The sequence below is a fragment of the Carcharodon carcharias genome, chromosome 10 (assembly GCF_017639515.1).
Source record: "Carcharodon carcharias isolate sCarCar2 chromosome 10, sCarCar2.pri, whole genome shotgun sequence".
Classification (NCBI taxonomy): domain Eukaryota; kingdom Metazoa; phylum Chordata; class Chondrichthyes; order Lamniformes; family Lamnidae; genus Carcharodon; species Carcharodon carcharias.
In genome coordinates this window covers 53,346,930-53,365,742 of record NC_054476.1, presented here as the reverse complement: position 1 = coordinate 53,365,742, position 18,813 = coordinate 53,346,930, and the positions used below count along the sequence as shown (strand labels likewise).

Here is an 18,813-nt window from a genome sequence, read left to right as displayed (position 1 = left end):
AGTATTGAGAGGTGCCTGGGTGGCTGCAGTTTAGATATGGCACCCGGAGTGAGGAAACGGTGTGGTGGGTGATTCAAAAGCCGCTTGCTAGCGGGACGGCATGTTTCCTGTGACTGCATAATTAACGAGGCAGGAAATGGACGATGTGGCGTGAAAAGTTGCCATTGCAGCTACTGGTAAAATATCCTTTCTCCTGCCAATACTGCACTAAGTGCAAATCTGGGACGATTCCGCCCTTTGACTTGTGGGTGGCTGAACAGTGGACCATGCAAAAACGCTGCTTCAGCCATAAGAACAGCAGGTACAGAGCGGCAAGTAATTCACAACACTTTTGGGACACTTACATCACATTTCCAGTGGGCAGGAGGCTTCAAAACCTACTGCATGACAGAAATGCAGTTATGAAGCAGATAAATAGGATGGACAGATTCTCAACAAACCACTTATCTCAATAGAACTTCATTTTTTTGTTAAGTATTGCACTGTACTTCCCAATTTGAAATAACTCAATCAAGACTCTGGATGGAATCTTCCGGTCCCGGTAGCAGCGGGAAGCTGGGCAGGCAGGGGAAATTCATTTGGTAGGAAGCCAAAAATCAGTTTGCTGACATCAGGATGAACTTTAGCAATCAAGGCCTGAATTTCTCCTGCGTCGGGCAGGCTTGGCGGGAGTGGTGGCAGAGCTGACAACACCCACAATCGGCTCCACACCGCATTTTATGCAGGTGTGCCAATTTAGGCCTGCCCAGAGTAACACAGGAGCGGTAGCGAGCGCTACCTGTGCACGGAGCTGCCTCAGGGAGATTGAATCGATATTTTAAAAAATAAATGCAAGAAAAATTTAATGAACCATGTCCCATCCCATGTGGCTGTGTCACATGAGATGGGACATGTTTTCATTTTCCAAAAAAGTTTTTATTTAATTTGTAAAAGCTTTAGATAACCTCATCCCACTTGTGGATGAGGTTTCCTAAAAAATGTAATGGCTACTTGGCTTTTTCACCTGGTTAGGTTAGGTTGGTCGGACAATGTAAATTTCAAGTCAATGAGGTTGCTAATGGCCTGAATAGGCCTTTTAATTATCGACAAGCGTGCAGCCAACTCTGGCATGAACCCGCTGAACGAAACATCGTGAGACTGCATGATGACATCGGGACGCACTCCCAACGTCATCGCGCGTCATTTTACATTCCGGTGTGTTGGGCCCAACCACACACGCCAAATGTAAAATCCTGGTCCAAGTTTTTTGGACTTTAAGGTGGGTCACACTTCCTGATGAACAATGTCCAGAAGCCCTTTGGCATGAATTAACATCTCATGCATGCTCATTAAAAGGCGAGCTCGCTGGAATTAAGCGTCCCCTCCAAATTAAATTCTTCATCTGAGAAATTAGAAGATTCACTTTAACTACTGCACATAATGGCATGTCCCTGGCAAGGTAGGCCTCTTCCATGATTAGTGGTCAGTTGCTGCTACATTGTCCTCTTTGGGGAGCATCTGTAAATGCCAGCCTATCCTTGAGACCAGATGGTGGCAGTGCAAGTTGCGTGAAGGATGACCAAGGAAGGGAAAAAGGGTTAGCGGAGAATGGTGGTGCAATGGCAAGGCAAAGATGGAGGGGACAGTGCAAGCTGTGCCGGTGCCCTTTAAATATGGTGCCCGGGCCTTCAACCCCTTGAGGTAACAGCAGGGATGCGACTTCTTGCCTGCCCCCGCTGCGAGAAGTGGCGAGCTCCTCACCGATGCATATTTAATGAGCTGAACAGCGCAAGACCATGTGCGGTCAGCCGTCCCATGCACGCACCCCCCAACAGAAATCACTCCCACTTCCGCACCCGCCACTGAACTTAGACTCCAGAATGGAAGATTCCGGCACTGGTGCTACTTTTTTTTGCACATTATTGTTCAGTTAAAATAAGGCTTTTTTTGTAGGTGTTTCTAGTGCAACAACTTCTTCTGCCATTTTTTCTCCTTTTCAATCTTAGCTGTCTCTACTCCATATTTCAGGGGTTTAGATAGTCTTCTCCTGAACATCTGGGAAAATTGCAGTGGACTGAGTTATAAGATGTACAGTAGTTCAGGAAAACAGCCCTTCTTGAAGAAGACATGCAGACTTCGCATTACCTCTTCAGAATGGCAAAACTAACATGGGTGAAAGTATGGAGCTGACAGCAATTGCAGCCTCTATTAACAGTGATGGCATTCTCAGCACAATATTCTAACACCTTGAGGACTCAAATATTCTATGCAATTAATTCACAATTTACCTGATGGATACATAATCATTTAAAACAGGTTTATTTCATATTGAGACATTAAATATTGCAGATGACATTAGAATCTTTAGTTGAATTATGCAGCTCATTTATTTGTGTGTCCATTCTGTTCAAACTTGTACAAGAGGAAATACCCTGAGGTGAAATATTAACAGAAGCCAAATGATAAACTTCAGCCAGCTGTCATGTGAATTTACATCTGTCTTCCCGGTGTGTTGCTCTTTAAAAGTAACTTTGAATTGTTAGTATTCTACACTGCGATTTCAATCTGAAGTTATGATGACATTGCTGCCCATGAAGGAGCATCATCAAGAACAATCATTGAATTTTCAGTACAGCCACTTTGAAAATAAAGGAACATAAAATGTTGGAAACACATTGCAACTTGGCCAACATATGAACAAGAAAGGAGGATAATGCTCCTGATCAGAGCTGACAGTTAATCAAAATATTAACTGACTTTTCCTTTAACATAGTGACTGAACCATACATTTTTTGCTTGCAACTCAGACTTAGAAAATTTGGGCTCTGGTGCATTTTGTTTAAAAGAAAAACATATTTATTTTAAAATAGATTACAGCAAAGCTGTAACAATAGTTTGAGTGCAGCTGCTGCAACAGCTCCTTCAGTAATTTCAATTTGATGAAATGAAGTATCACATTTCTGAGTGACAACTTATCACATGGTGATTATATCTCTGTTTTTGTTTCTAGCAGTGAAAGAGATAAACGATAAGACACAAAAAGGACTGGGTTAAGATATAAGTTAGATAGTGTTCTGATACCTCTTGAACCTGGATTCAAATTCAGTCCAGTCTGATGGGATGAAAGTCTGCTGGCTACAAGGATCCTCCAAGAAATGAACCTGGTCATTCTCTATCCACTGTCTCATACTTGGCTCTAAACTGGCCACTGCCTTCAGCAAGTTACTATATCTGGGATGCTTTATACTGGCACTGGGGAGGGGTGGATTCATTTCTGGCTATATGTTGATAGTTGTCAACTACTAGTTCAGTTTGGAGACACAGTCATACTGCCCATGATTTTGCATACTTGAATTTATGTATAATCCCATTGCAGAGTGAGCCCATGGTTTCATGATTTATGCATGTAACTGATGGGGTCCCCAACCAACAATGCAAAATTGAAATTCAACTTGTGGGCATGGAGATAATAACCTCACTGATGACTTTCCTACTAAACTGGCAGAGGCATATTTAAAGTGGAGGTGCAGAACTTGAAGGGATCTTGCATACCTTCTGTTTTTTTTTTAAATTTTACTCAATCATGGGAAGTGGGTATCATCAGCACAGCCAGCACTTACTGCCCAACTCTAGTTGTTTGAGAGGATAGTGAGGAACTACCTGCTTCAATCACTGTAGTTTGTGTGGTACAGGTAGTCTCACAGTGGTGCTAGGTAGTGCAATGAAATCAGCTGTTTGCACTAATTTTGATTTCAAAGTCTGTATTTTTTGACACAGTTCCTGAATGAAAGCAAAATTAAAACTTCAGTTTCTGGGAAAAGGGGTTGTAAATTTGTGTTCCTGGCTGTGACATCAGATTTCTAGGAAATCAGACTGTGGCCTCAAGTTGCTGAGGAACAGAGACTGATTGAATCCAAAAGGAAAACACACACAGAACTCTCAAAGATCAGATTTCACGTGGAGGTCAAAGCAGGCAGCCTGTGGTGAGCTGTGTGTGTGAAAGACAGCTGAAAAAAATGAGACCTGAAGGCCGGGTTTAGTAGCAGGGATAGTGAAATAAAGTTACTGCTGCCCCTTCAGTTATTTTGGGGAATCCATGCCGTCAAAAATGTCAAAAGCTGAGCTATCGAGAGGGCCCTTTTGGTGATGACCATATCCGTGGAACTTGGATCGAGTAAAGCTGCTGTAGGAAATGACTTGATGGACAAGACCTACATAAAGAAAATGAGCTGATCTCTACTTGAGGAAGAGAGAGTTGTAAAGGACTTGGTGGCCGAACTTGGTGCCATATGTGCTAAGGTGACTAGAGTAAATCTGATCATAACAAACTTGAGGTTCACCCGGGATTTGAAGCGAATTCGGCTATGTAAAACAGGTCCATTGGAATTTTCCAGAATTTAAACAAACAAAATTTTATATTTATTTTTGCTGTATTCATTGGTAAATCAACATGAGTACCTTTAATGCTCTGGCCACTTAGAACAGAAAGGTTTTGGTTTTTAGTGCCTTGGAATGGGTAACAATAGATATTTTAAAGGCAGTAGCAGAGAAACTGGGGGTCAGCTTAAAAGTAGGAGCTTAGAAGGCAGAGACTGTTGCAGAATTGTCTCATCACTTGAAGCTTAAGGAGGAAAAGCATATTCCCACTAGTAATCAAATAGAACTAGCCAGATTTCAATTAGAAGGGAGAAAAAGACTTTAATTTGAAAGGGAAAAGTTACAACTTGAATTCCTCAGAGGGAGAAAAAGAGAAAAATTAGAAAGGGAGGGAAAAGGAGAGAGAGAGAGAGAGAGAGAGAGAGAGAGAGAAAGGGGAAAGAGAGAGAGAGAGAGAGAGAGAGAGGGGGAGAGAGAGGTTTTAGATGCAAAACTCCAGAGCTAAAGGACGTTAAAACCAGGAGACCTTGACGAGACCTTGCCGGACGTAAACAGAAGGCCCAAGAAATCCCAGGCCATATACAAATCATTGAAAAAGTATTCATACCAAGTGGTCAACCTTCTAATTTTTACTAAGTATCTAACTTGAGTTTTGGGGTGTAAGTCAAATGGGTGTAAAAGGAAAGTGGAGTTAAGACATTCAATTTAGAGTATAAGTAATTGTGTTCATTGTACTTTTAATATCTTTAACATAACTGATGATTTAAGATAGAGTGTAGTTATTATAGATCATGTTCTTTAATTTTTGTGTAGTATAATTCTTTTGTTTAAACTTTGAACCTTGTGGCTTTTAGTAAATATCTGAGTTTCTGGATGCTTAAAAAAATGTTAATGATCTCAACCGAGATCATAACAATTTGGGGGCTCCAATACAATCGTGAATTTGCAGATTATGATTGTCTCACTGGGATATTGGCTAAGGTTTAGGCTAACAGAATTTCACATTGAATTTTACTACACAAAGTGAAAGCAGGATGGCTGTGTCTGTTGCAAAGACTTTCCTGGAGAAGAAATATTTATCCCTGAGTGAGTTGCAACAATTAACCAAGGGCAGAAATGTCAGGCAGGGCGATCAGCTGGTCCAGAAATGGCTGGGGAGCGGACCTCCTACTGTGATCGACCCCCGACTGCAATTTCACGCTGGCTGGCTAATTAACAGCTAGCTAACAAGAAGCACACACTGAAATGCTCAGCACTGCCGGGGTGAGGGCGGGAGGAGGGCAGGCACTGATGTAAGTGTGCGCACAGTTGAGCACTGAATGAAAGTTCCCTGAAGGCAGCAAACTGCCTCAGAGAGCTGAAGACTTCAAAAGTATTGAATAAAGATTTTAAAATCAGAACAAAATGTCCAAGCATCACCGGAACGTATACATTATAAAAATTATGTCCATGGATTTTTATTTTTTAAACATATAATAACAGAAACCTCATCTAACCCTTGGATGAGGCTTCATTAAAAATGCAAAGGCCACTTAGCCAATTTGCCCGTTTGCCAACTGTGAGGTTGGATGGACCACGAAAATCGGGGACAGTTACAACTTTAATGGGCTTAATTGCCCGTTTAATTGTTGGTGGGTGCACTTCCAACTTTTGCACGTGCCCACTGACCAAAATATTGCACGAGTGCGGGATACTTGCCTGACGTCATCATGCACTATTTTACGCTCAAATGGGTTGGGCGCGCGCCTGCATGCTGACCTGAAAATTCTGCCCCAAGGTTTGGTTAATAGCATTGGCAGAGAGTTGCAGGTGAAGCAGCGTTAAATAGAAGAAGAAAGGGAAATGAAAAAGTTGAACTAGAAAGAGAAGAGAACGAAAGAGAAATGATAAACTCAAAAGAGCACAACAAATGGAACTTAAAAAACTTGAATTGGAGGGTCATAGAGCAACGGCAGCACAGGAGGAAAGAGACAGGGTTAGAAAGTGTCAAAGAGAGAAAGAAGTCAGATAATTGGGACTTGCTAATAAAAGCTTAAATTACAGGGCGAAAGTGAAACTCATAGTCCAGACGATGAGTCAGGTCCCATTCCGAGTTTTGATTTCACAAATAATCTTTGCCTGGTGGAAGCTTGGTCTCAAATTGAAAGGACCAAATCTGTGGGGAGTTGAAATGAGCCTGGAAGAGTCACTTAGCTTGGGCTAGAGGGAGAGAATCTGGGAAAAGAAAATCTCAATGTGAAAGACAGTTCTAACTAATGACAAGAGCTATTAGGGATGGGCAATAAATGCTGATCTAGCCAGTGACACCCACATCCCATGAACGAATGAAAATAAGGATTGCAAGTTAACAGGCTGAAAAAATGCAAAGAAAAAACACGAATAAACCCTTGGGAGCTAATAATCACAAATTCTGCCTGGGTTCTGTGAAAGGTCATCAGCCAGAATCATCAACTCTGTTTCTCTCCACAGATGCTGCGTGGCCTGCTGAGTGTTTCCAACATTATTTTTTATTCCTTTTTCTAGTTCTACTCAGAGCCCCTCTTTCACCTCTTTTTCTGAAACAGTAATAACTGTACTGATGCTGTTTCATGCTCCCGCTCTGAACTGGAAAATTTCATTGATTTTATGCCAATTTCCACCCTTCTTTCAGTTTCACATGGTCCATCTCCAATTCTTCCTTTCCCTTCCTGACTTCTCTCCCCCCATTTCTGGAGATAGGCTATCAACCAATTGTCAATATAAGTTTACTGAACCTGAAGCTACACTTCCTCACACCCCACTCTGTTCCTTTCTCCCAGTTCTCCATCTTCATTGCATATCTTTGGATGATGCAACCTTCCAAACTAATGCTTCCTATACGAGCTCCTTCACTTCTTTGTACCATGAAATTGAATCTCTCCAGCCCTCCACCCTATCACAGATCTTTCCTTTTGTACTTCTATCCATCCCCCTCTTTCCTTGCTCAAAACCTATTATATTTCTAACTTTTCTCAGTTCTGATGAAAGGTCACAGACCTGGAATGTTGACTCTGTTTCTCTCTCAACAGATGCAGCCAGATCGGCTGAGTATTTATCACATTTTCTGTTTTTATTTCTCTCTTGGAGGGCCTGGCTCTGATTTTAAGGTTGTGCCCCCTGCTTGTCCTAGCCACCCCAACGAGCAGCAAATGTTCCTATCAATTCCTTTCAGAATCCTAAAAATCTTCAATGAAATCAACCTTCTATATTCCAGGGAGTAAAAGCCTGGTTTATGTAATCTCTCCCTGTAATTTTACCTTGGAGCTCTGATAAAATTCTGGTTAATCTGTGCTACAGCAGTTCAAAGACCAATATGTCCTCAGGTATGATGACCAAAACTATACACTGTCTGCAGATTTGGTTTAACCAGGGCTTTCAACAATTGTAGCAAAACATGCTTCCTTTTATATGTTAGCCCTCTAGTTTTATTAATCTATTTACCCATTGATCTTTTGTTTTTTTTCACCTGATTACTACATTTTAATGATCCTTCTACACTATTTACTATGCCACCAATATTTGTGACATAGGTAATTTTGGATATATGATTCTCTACCATGTTACTTATGTAGTGTATTAATAGTGAATAGTTGAGACCCCAGCACAAGTTCTTGTGGGACACTGTTAGTTGCTCCCTTGCAATTCAATTGTACAACTATTATCCCTACTCTCTTGTCATCTACCATCCAACAAATGTCTTAATAATATCAACAATTTGCCCTCAATTCCATAAGCTTTAATTTTAGCTAACAGCCTCTTATGTGGAACCTTACCGAATAACTTCCGCAAGTGCATTTAGACTACATTCATAGACATTCCCCCATCTACTACTTTAGTTATCTTCTCAGAAAATTCAATTAAGTAACACAAGACTTAAATCCATATTGGCTCTCTCTAATCAACTTAAAGTTCTCTAAGTGCTCCATCACTCCCTTCTTAATTATAGATTCCAATTACTTGCCCACAACAGATGTTAGACTAACAAATGTATAATTTCCTTGTTTTTCTCTCACACCTTTCTTAAATAACAAAGTTCCATTTGCAGATTTCCAACTTAAAGGGGCAATTCCTGAATCGAGAACATTTTGGAAGATTATGGTCAGCGCATCTCGAATTTCATTACTTACATCCTTTAAGGCCCAGTGGTGGAAACCATTAGGTCCTGGGGCAAAGGCAGGTATATAGAGTTAGGCTGCAGATTAGTCATGATCTCACTGAACGGCAGAAAAGGGTCAAGGGACAAAATGGCCCATTTCTGTTTCTATGTTCCTATGATTTGTCAGTCTTTAGTGCTTATATTTTTAAATATAGTTTTCTTGTTTACATTAGCTTTAATGAGTTCCAGTCCTTGATTCATTATTAATTTCCCTAGAAAGTCAGGTATAATATTGTCTCTCTCTGCTTAGAGTAGCAAAAATGGCACCCAAGAGAAGCTTAAATTGCTTACTCAAGGATGAGTAAGACAAACAAATGAAATTGATGCAATCTCCAAAGTACAGGAATGCCTTGACAATGCATTAATAAAAAGCACAGGTTCTTTTGATCAATGTTGCTGGAAGTGCATGTCCTTTTAAATTTCCCTGCAAGTTGCGTCAATCAGTTTCTGAGGCCAATCCCGTGAGGCATTACTGAGTTGTTGGCCTCTGAGCAGGCTTCTATATCGCTGGCTTAAAATTGCCTCAGAGTCTTAATTACATTATCAAATCCTGATTTAAATACATTTCTTAAAGGTCTTTTAGAAATTAGGAGATGCATCTCTGAAAGAAATCAGTTGCTTCATGAAATTGTGATGGGTCAGGGATGAAAGTGGATTTTTACTACTCAACTTCCTCACCTCTCATAAAATCTAAACCATAGTTGTTATGGCTATCATGCAAAAACTTTCAGTGCAAACAGATTTATCAAACACACAAAAAATACCGAATGGTGTGGATACAAGTTTCAAAAGAATATTGAAATTTAATGGTTGCCAAAGTAATAAACTTCACTAAAATAACCAAAATAAAGATTCTGTTCTGCACTGTTTTTATACAATGTTATTTTCTCCCACTGATTGTTAGGTCTTCCCAGCTTAGAAGGTTAACAGGAAACTTGTTTGACTGAGATTCTGGGATGTGATTTTAAGAGCCCATCCCCCTCGTAACTGTCCATTAAGCTCTATTGGGAGATACTAGGCCTCTGCTCTGTGATTCTTCTTAACTATGCAAGAAAGATCACAAACCCTACATACCATGGGGGAACCACACTGGCATGAGCTCACATTAAACTCACATTGATACATCAATAAAATAGTGGGTTAAGCAGTAAATAGTTCCTCAATAAAAGTACTCTTTAGGTTAAAATGCAGTTTTAAGATTTATCTTTTGCATACAATTAGAATGAATATAAGCTTCATGACTGAAAAACTGGAAATTAATTTTCCACATCATCTAGTATAAGTAGCTGAACATTTTTTGCATGGATATCTTTTCCCAAATTTCATCCATACTTAGAAAATTAAACTTTCCACAATTATTAAATTTAGAAAAGTAATAATTTCACTAAGACAATGTCTCATTTTAATTACAGGCAGCAAAAAGATGAGAATCTACTCCTAAAAATTCAGTTGTGCCTTAGCAAAAAAAAAATCATACTTACTGAAAGGAAAGCATGGACAATGTCTGCTTTAATGGAACTCAATGGCTTGTCCTTGATGACTACAAATATCTGCTCCTCTTTGTCCAAGTTGATGAAGTTACCAAACCATGACTTTTTGGCAAGTCTAAATAAAATGAAACAAGAATTTTGAGCATACATGCCTGAAACATTTCATTCTTTTCCACATGTCAATTTCACTTACCATGTCACCTGGCCTTTCCAAGGTGTGTAGCTTTCTGAAGTGTTAACAAGAGAAACAAATGTATCTCCAGTAATCAGCTGACCAGAGCTGTAGGCCATTGGACCAGAATGGCAGACCTGTCAGAATTTCCCTTCAATTGAAGATTGAATTTATAAATTAATTTATATCTGGTAACTCCAGATTCTAAATTAATGGTTCTATTATAATTCAAGATCCTAGACTCATCAGGACTGTGCATAAATAAAATCTTGTGTTGAAACAAGATTCTATTCCCTTCTCTCCACATAGATACTTGTGGAAGACCACTCCCTTGTGAAAGAGGCACCTTGTCAGCTGGAATTTGCTTGTACCTTTGGCCTTGCATTGTTTCAGTTACCAACCTAAAGCTGAAGGATTCACCATGTGTTAGTGGTACTGGGCATAAAGGAAAATGTAATTTTTTTAAAAAATGAATCAAGATTGGTTTCTTAATAAGCCAATTTAAAGCTTCATTAAGCAAAAAAAAAGTTGGAATGCAGAACAAAAACAAAAATAGCTGGAAACTCAGCAGGTCTGACAGCATCTGTGGAGAGGAAGACAGAGTGAACATGTCGAGTCCATATGATTCTTCATCACGGACTTGAAATGTTAACTCTGTCTTCCTCTCCACAGATGCTGACAGACCTGCTGAGTTTTTCTAGCTATTTTTGTTTTTGTTTTAGATTTCCAGCATCCATAGTATTTTGCTTTTATTTAAATTGGAATGCAGGTTTACAAATCTGGATACAGCATGTTAACATAAGGGCATTCTTTATTGGAAAATTTACAATTTTGAAACAGTTGGTTATAATTCTGTTAAAATAAAGTGACAAATAATAAGAGAAATTTAACAAAGATATTGAAATTTAAGAAAATTAAGGGGATTGTGATTTCCTTCCTAATTGCTCAAAGATCACAATCTCCAATGTTATGCATCATGCCAATAAATCCTCGCAGTTATCCCGCTTTGGGAGGAAGGATTATTGAAGCATGCATTGTAATAGCAAATACTCTTCAGTAAAACTGCATGGCTTATAATTTTACTGGCACACTTTCACCACCAGTTTGATTGTTGGGAAAGTCTTGCCTTAATGGCTGTCTCTTTTCTCTTTCTGGAGAGTGAAACTTCAGGTAAGTGGTGGGGACAGAAGAAGTGCAGAAGAAGAAACAGAGAAAAAAAAGGATAAAAAGAAAGGAGAATATATTAAAATCCCTGGGCAAACTCCAGCAATCTCTATGATGCAAATAACTTGCCACTTTGAGCCATGTTTATAATTTTTGTTTGAGGCTATGGGACTGTACATGGACTGCAACTGAGAATCTAACATTTAGGAATTGACCAACGTTGACAACTCTGAATTCAAGTTTTCATTCAGGCTATTTTCCTCAGGTAATGCAGCAAGTGAAATAGTGGGTGGAATTTAAACCAGCCCAGAACAATGGTGGCTGGGCCCAGTTAAACATGAGGGAGGCTCTACATCAATCTCCCAGCAGCTGGAAAACCTTCCCTGATTAGGTTGGACAGCAGAAGGGGCTAAAACAGGATTTCCATCTGGCAGTGGTGGCATATCATTTAAGTTTGTTAATGAGCCAATTGACACTCATTATTCCTGAGCCCCTGCAATTTAGTGATGGTTCAGGGAAATGGGAGCTGCACAGCTTTCCCTCATCTCCTGAAAGTCACCCAGCAAACTGCTGAAAGCCACCTATCTGCCCTTGCATCTGGCGCCCCTGCACCCTCCTCCTATAAGCCCCCACCTTGCGATGCCCATTCTGCCCTCTTTCACCTTTGGCCTGGGGTCCCTCAGTGATCCTGGGTCTCTGGTGGGTGCACTGCTCCTGATGACACTAACAACAATGAGGATTGATGGCCAATGATTGGCTGGCAGCTCTCGGCTGGCGGGACTTGCACCACTGGCATCCTGAACCCCAGGGAAGGCCTGATGGTGGCCAATTATGTGGCTGAAAGGCTCTTTATACCATTGGGCCTCTCCCATGGAACTGGTGTGTAGTGCCTGTCAAGACCCCCATCGGGCTGATTAAATCCAGCCCAGTGTGTGATAAATTATTGGAATATAAGTTACGTGGGAATATAACAATGAACCATTTCAGCCCAGAATTCAAAAACAAAATACACAAGAGTTCACTACCTATTTTTCTTGCCAAGTGTGTCCAACTCCCTCTTAAAGTTACTGTTGTGATCAGTCTCAGCTACTTCTCTTTGCAGCCTACTCCATTCACTGTGTGATGTGGCTATGTCTAAGTTCATTCATCTTTCCTCTTCTGAGCTTTATCCCATGTTCTCCTGCTCTCTTATTTCTGGAGCTACAGTAACATGTTTCCAACTTGTTCAATAGTCTTAAAAATCTTGAATAGCTCAGTAAACTCCCATTTCCATCCGGTCCTCTACTGTAAACAAACTCAACATCTGTGGTCACTCCTGAACAGTTACTGAGATGTAAAGGAAAAGGATTAGCAAACATGGCTTGAGAGGAAGGTTTGGATGAAACATTTTTTAAAGTATCAACACATAAAAGTAACATTTAAAAAGTGTAAAAGATGGTAAAGCTTATGAGAGGCTTCCAGCTTTGTGATAGCTGCATGGACTGAGGATTCAATTCTCTCAGCTGGGTAAATAAACGGATTGTTGGTTAAAAATGATCAAACTTACACATTAACCTTGTTTACTATATATGACTTCCTCATTTCAAATCTATTGACGCCTGCTGTAATGAATATGTGGTAGTGATCCATCTAAGGGTAGATCCTCTGCTCATTTCTTCACGCCTCGCAATCTTAACACTTTCATCTTTAGTTGCTGATAAGAGCCTTCCATTTTCAATTCAGTTAGCCAAGAGCAATATGACAAGGCAAAAGGAATCAAGAGATAATTTCCCGTTAACTTCCTCATTGAAGGAAATACAAGTATTGCTGAAAAAAGAGACATGTCGAAGCTTTTCGTCTTGCACTCATCGAGACACTTTGCGAGAATACCAATATAAGGGAAAAACAACAATTTATTGTTTGCCCCTTATATTGGTATTCTTGCAACGTATCCTGATGAGTGCAAGACAGAAAGCTTTGACGTGTCTCTTTTCTCAGCCATACTCAAGTTCTGTGCTACCAAACGGCTATTTGGAAACACAAGTCTGCTTTCCGAAGCATCCTGCACCTGTAAACAGCTATTGTCCCTCAAGGTTCTAGCTCTTCCACAATTACAACCAAAAATTTGCTGGTTCCTCAATTAGCTATGGCTTATAACCAAGCATGGGACTGTTACCTGTGCCTGGGGAAACTCGCAAAAGAGCAGGGGCAACCACCTACAAGGTCTGAAATGACCCTGATGCACTAAATTTAAACCTAAGCGATTTTGTGAAGATTAAAAGAGGGGTCAGAAAGGGGCTGTGTTTTCTTCCCAGATTTACTCAGTTTGCATAATGAAAATATTCTTAGAGAGATTGAAGATCTTCCTGAATTATTATTTGGCGGTTACAACTTTATAAGATATGCTGATGATTCCATTTTTACTGCCGACGCAGAAGAGAAACTGCAAAAGATTTTGGATAGAGTAGCAAATGAAAGTGAGAAGAATGGGCTGAGCCTAAATTATAAGAAAACAAAATGTCTGGTAATGTCCAAAAAGACAATCATACCAGAATGTAAGAGCGCAGTGAAAAACGAAAAGGTCACACAGGTAGACAAATTTTCTTACCTAGGAAGCATGCTAACATCAGACAGAAAGTGCGGCCAAGAAATAAGACAAAGGATTAGAATGGCCAAAGGAGCATTTCAAAAAATGAAAAAGATTCTGATCAACTCAAAATTCGCCATGGAAACAAAGCTGAGAATCTGGAATTCTACATCACACCAATTTTGACATATGGAAGCGAGTGAAGAAATGCAGTGAAGAATTGAGGCTACAGAGTTGTGGTTTTTGGGGCGAATAATGAAGATATCTTGGACAAGTCACTACCGATGTATTGGTGCTAGTAAAATCTGAAACCAGAAGAACTCTGCTGAACAAAATCTGGTGGTTGGAATTCCTTGGGCATGGACTATAAAATTATGATTTAGAAAGTCTGATGCTGATGGGAAAGATCGATGGTAAAAGAGATCAAGGTAGACAAAGAACAATCTATTTAAAGAACCTTGCAAACTGGATGAATGTATCACCAACAAAGATGATCCATGCCTCCAGAGCAAAATTAACATGGAGGTCCATGGTTGCCAACATCCTCTCAGGGCATGGTACCTGAAGCGAGAGACCCTGCAGTAATGTGCAATTTGTGAACATGTTGTGTAAATCCTCAAAAATATTGATGTTAATGATGAAAAACTGCTGCAAATCCCGTAAAGGCTCATTAATACAATATTATGATTGCTACTTGATATTAAACTTTACGCGCGGAGTATTCCCATCCCACCCACAGCGGGTTTCGTGGCAGGTGGGAGCGGAGAATCCAGCGGCAGGCAAAAAGTTGCAAATCCACCGTCGTAAAAAGAGGTCGCAATTCTCCCCTTGGTATGTTTATGGCAGGCTGGTTATCTCGCCAACTGGTGGCATGAACGTCATTTGCATTCGCTAACATGTCATGAATGCTCATTAAAACAGTTGCTCGTCGGAATCTTGCCAGGCTCTCCAATCTTGCCAGTGGGAATTTACGTTGGCCTGAAACCCGTTTAAAAACAAGTTGGACATCAGTTCGCTGGTAACTTCGAAGCGAGTGGAACATACATATCCTATCAGCCGTAGCGCTGAGCCAGTCTTGTTGCCACACTGTTGGAGCTGTAGGGTTGGTCTGCTCCTGCTCTTTGCCTACGTTGTCCTGAGGAATATCACTGTCCTGTGGTACTCATGCAGGCTTCCACTTTCAGAAACTAGCATTTCAACTGGGGGTGGGCTGTGAGGCAAGGGCGGGGTTGATGATCATGACGGGGGCAATGGGGAGTGAAGGTGATGGAATGGCAGTGAGGGGGAAGGGCGAACAAGAGGCGGGTAATGGGGAGGGAAGGCTATGGAATGGTAGTGATGGGGAAAAGCAAATACGAGGGGGCAACGGGGAAGGAAGATCTCTTCTAGCCTCAATGCCATTTTCTTCCAACTCAGGGGATGTCCATCCACTTGCAGTGAGAACGAGTCCCGCATTTACACTTGTGCGTTCTGGCCCTGTGAATCGCCAGGCGATGATCTTTGCTGTGGTCCTTGGGGCCCTTGAGTGAACTCACATTGGGAACTGAGAGCCCACTTAGGAACTGAGAGCCTACTTAGGAACTGAGAGCACACTTAGGAACAAGATCGATGCGCGAGAAGACTTGAAGCCTTCGCCGCCATCTAATGATGCCAACACTGCTGCGACTGAGATGTACTCATGCCTAGGGATCCCCTCCTCCTGTACATGTCTTTTCTTCTGCCACTACCACTGAGGAGACACAAATGCTGCTAGAATATCAATGCTGATGAGCTGCCCTCACTCAATGATGTTCTTTGAGGAAGAAGGGTTAGAAATGCTTACATCACACACATCCAATAAAGATTTAAACACATCTCCCTGATATCACACAAGGGGGTGCTGAGACCAGTTCAACCGAGGTCGACATCACAGGAATGTGAATCTCACATTGGGACACCATCACTGAGTGGGAGGAAGGCTAAACATCAAAATAAGAGGATTCCAAATACAAAATCACAACACCTTCAGTTGCCCAAAATCTTCACATAACCATCAAATGTATTCACAAAAGTGTAATTTCTTTATACGTTTAGCACACCCATGGCCCAAAAGTGACATCAATTTTTCCTAACTTTCCTAACTCTACTGCTATGCCCGTGTGACATCCGCAGCAGAGGTGGAGGCAGCCTGCTGACTGCTACAGCCTGATGTCTGTGATGACCTTGGCAGACGTCCTCTGGTGGCCCGAGGCCTTGAGGGCCCCGGCCTGATAAGGGTCACCTACTCAGGGGCAGGAGCACCCTCGGTGGCCTAAGAAGCTGGAGTGGATGGGATCACAGGCAGAGGGGGCTGTGAGCGGCTGCACACCCTTGGAGTGTCCTGAGAGGATGCCCCCGGGGTGTACGGCTGACGCTCATCCTCCCCATTGGTGCCAAAGGGCCCTACCCTGACTCCTGCAGGAGATGGTGCACCTGGAGGGAGGTAAAGGTGCCTCATCCCCATGTCGCCTTTATCTTGATGGTGCCCACCAGGGTGCTTGGCCATGGAGTGCAGGGCTGAGGGCAAATCCGGCAAGACCTGCTAGACCAAGGTCTCCATGACAGTCGCCAGCCTTCCCATGGTGACCTCGAGGCACTTGCAAATCAGAACCACGACATCAGACAGAACGCAGACTGACTCCTCCATTGTTCTCTCTAGTCTGCTAAGTGACTGTAGAACATCTGCCTGATGTTCCACCACCTGTTGTTGCATCTCCAGTCGGTGATCACTTCCAGAGGCTCATCATCAGACTCAGACTGAGTGGGTAGGTGGTCTCCAGCAGCCCTCCGAGTGTCGGAGACCAGGGCTGTCCCTGCCTTCGACCGTTGTGGGGATGTGTCAGTGAGGTGTTCTCCATAAAGTGAGGCCGAGCCTAACCTATATCTGTGCGCCACCAATATGTGCTCACTGAGCTGGTTGAAGGTGCGTGTGAGTGCAATGATGGTTCTTCTGGAGCTTCCTCTGGATGAAGTCTGGGGGCTCACACTGGTGCTGGACTGGCTTGGGGCCCTCGATCTGCTGGTGCCTAGAAAGTAGAGTTTCAGTTAATGAGTATGAGCTAGATAAGACTGCATTTGACTCACTGTGAATGTTAGGATTTGATGAAGTGATGGAGCTGTGATCTGTACCAGGTTGGTGGGAGTGGCCGATCTCCCGTTCCCCACAGGATCAATCCCTATCCTCCCCAGCCAGCTTGGCTGCAGCCTCCTCAAACTCAGTGAGGGCAATGATATCGGCAGTCCCTCTCCCGGTGTGCGATCTCTCGCGTCTGTTGTGTGCCAACTTGACCTGTATGAAGAGGAAAGAAAGGCATGTGATGAGAAGGGATGGAGCAGAGGTTGGGTGAGATGCATATCCTCTGTATGTGGTGAGCCTTCCACAGAAGGGCCAGAGAATGGAGTGTGAGCAACATGATGAATGGAATGGTGGAGATGTGAAAGTCTTGATGAGAGAACGACTGTTGATTTGTGTTTCCCATTAATGGTTGTGTGAGATCCCTAAAGTGAGTAGCCATTTGAGTGCATGATGCGACGATGAGAGTTTGATATTGGAGGGAGTTGAAGGATGAATCACCCTGGCGGAGTGGATGAGATCATTCATCCTCTTCCTGCAGTGCGTGGTATTTCAAGTGTGGTTGCCATTTGTGCTGACCTGCTCTGTGATGGCCTCCTAGGCCGGAGAGGTGAGGCTGCTGCGCTTCCTGCAGCCATCCCTGGAATAGAACACATGCCTTTGCACCTGCACCCTTCTGATTAAGGCCTGGAGGACCTGGTGCATGAAGTGTGGTGCTGCCTTCTTCTTGAGGCTCTCGGCCTTCCTCTTCTGGCAGCCAGACCCCTCTGGTGGGCTGGAGAGAGTGAGATTGTGTGTTGGACTGGCCATTAAATACAGTGCCCAGACCTACCAAACCATCAGCTGACGGCGGCCGCACAAATCAACTCCTGACCCGCCAGATGATTCGAACCGATACGCGCCTTTGCATAATTAATGAGGCTCCAAGCACAGAATCGGGCGTGAGTTCCTGCCATTCCGGACAGTGCGGTGGGCACTGCCAAAAACGCCCACCGCTGCATTTAGTCTCGTTTGTGGAAAATTCTGCCCTATGTTTCTAACCTTCAATTAACACAAGGCTGAATGTAATGTAAGGCTAAGCCCTACAATTGACTGTGCATCCATCATAGTAAATTAAGAACTGCACAATTACCAAACTCCATCTTCTCTAGTTATTGTAAACATCCCAGCTTGTTTCTGGTGAACTTGCAGTCAGAGAGCTGATTAAAGGGCAGCACTGATGTGTTGGATAATAAATTTAGTTACTGATCTTCATGATACATCTGCAGTAGCATCACTGCCAGGAAATCAAGCACATGCAGGTGGGAGAGGAAATATATTTGCACCCTTGTGTTGCAATTTCTCAATATATGTGGTTTAAAATGAATTCCAATGGGACAAATAACTTTCAGGCACTGAGACAACGCAGGAGTACTGGCAAAAATACTGGAATTGAAACTACTAGTGTCACAGGAATTTCCCTCCCCAACCCGCTCATAAGGTCATTGGCATTCTTTTTGGAACAGCTACTCCACTTCAATAAAGGACAAGATAATCTTAGAACATTCAGAGACTATAAGACTCAATCAAGCAGGCCTGACTAACAGCCTGACGCAAGTACAATTAGAATTATACTGAATGGTCTTATTAAAGCACATCATTATTCTCAAATGTGCAGCAGGTTACTTACTTAATGTTAACCCCTTTGAGCACTTATTTTGCTGAATTAACAAGTTTTATTGCAGGATTAATGTGCGCATTACAGAACACAACCAAAGTCAAAAGGAGTAGGAGAGAAATTAAAACGAATCTAGAGGTAAC

The 18,813-nt window shown here is 42.1% G+C and overlaps 1 protein-coding gene across 1 annotated transcript in view; it reads right to left on the bottom strand.

Moving 5' to 3' along the window:
- Positions 1–18,813, bottom strand: part of LOC121283407 (serine/threonine-protein kinase BRSK2-like) — a 1,000,681-nt gene that overhangs the window by 75,598 nt on the left and 906,270 nt on the right. The window contains exon 16 of the mRNA XM_041197961.1: positions 10,012–10,135. Coding sequence (XP_041053895.1) covers positions 10,012–10,135 — 124 coding nt within the window. The remainder of the gene's footprint in view (positions 1–10,011; positions 10,136–18,813) is intronic.